We start from the raw sequence: 578 nt of genomic DNA, 5'->3' as shown, positions 1-578 counted from the left end.
TATTTTTGCCTTTAAGAATATAAATATTAAATGTCAATATGTTTACTGAGCAGATAATCTGACACTTTTTTCCCCTCCCTCCAAAAGCACACAAAAGAAGTAGGAAGACCACAAACTCCTTTAAAAGAAACAAGCCTGGAACCATGGACCCAGCCCCAGGTAGGCAGGAACTATGTTGCTAGTAACTAGTTTTTTTCCCGCTCTATAATATTATTTTTTGTAAATCTTATTAATATCAGGTTTGGGATTCTAAAGAAGCACTAGCTCTATTATATTTAGGACTGCATTCCTTAAAATACTTATTCTTTAGATTCTGCTTTTAAATTCCTGTGCATACTGTGATTGGTACTGTTTCTACATTAACTCCTCTTAATAACTGCTATAGCTTTTTCCATAGGAACAATATCAGAATGACAAAAACTTTGGCTCATGAGAGTCATGAACTTACTCTGTACCTAAAATCTATCTTTGTAACAGGGTTCAAAATAAGCTGGGGACAAAATATTTAAAACTAAATCAGTATCAGAATGGTGTCTAAGGCAATTATGAACAGCTTGTTAGCTTGTGAGAGAGTTTTC

The 578-nt window shown here is 33.9% G+C and overlaps 1 protein-coding gene across 2 annotated transcripts in view; it reads left to right on the top strand.

The window, feature by feature from the left end:
- The window catches only part of PCDH11X (protocadherin 11 X-linked), a 1,731,112-nt gene that overhangs the window by 843,866 nt on the left and 886,668 nt on the right, over positions 1–578 (top strand). For both annotated transcript variants that reach the window (XM_019521370.1, XM_019521369.1), the window contains one exon: positions 88–159. In XM_019521370.1, the coding sequence (XP_019376915.1) occupies positions 88–159 (72 nt within the window). The remainder of the gene's footprint in view (positions 1–87; positions 160–578) is intronic.

Source organism: Gavialis gangeticus, unplaced genomic scaffold (assembly GCF_001723915.1).
Source record: "Gavialis gangeticus isolate Ggan-Ray unplaced genomic scaffold, GavGan_comp1, whole genome shotgun sequence".
Lineage (NCBI taxonomy): Eukaryota > Metazoa > Chordata > Crocodylia > Gavialidae > Gavialis > Gavialis gangeticus.
This window is presented reverse-complemented; position numbering and strand designations above follow the sequence as displayed.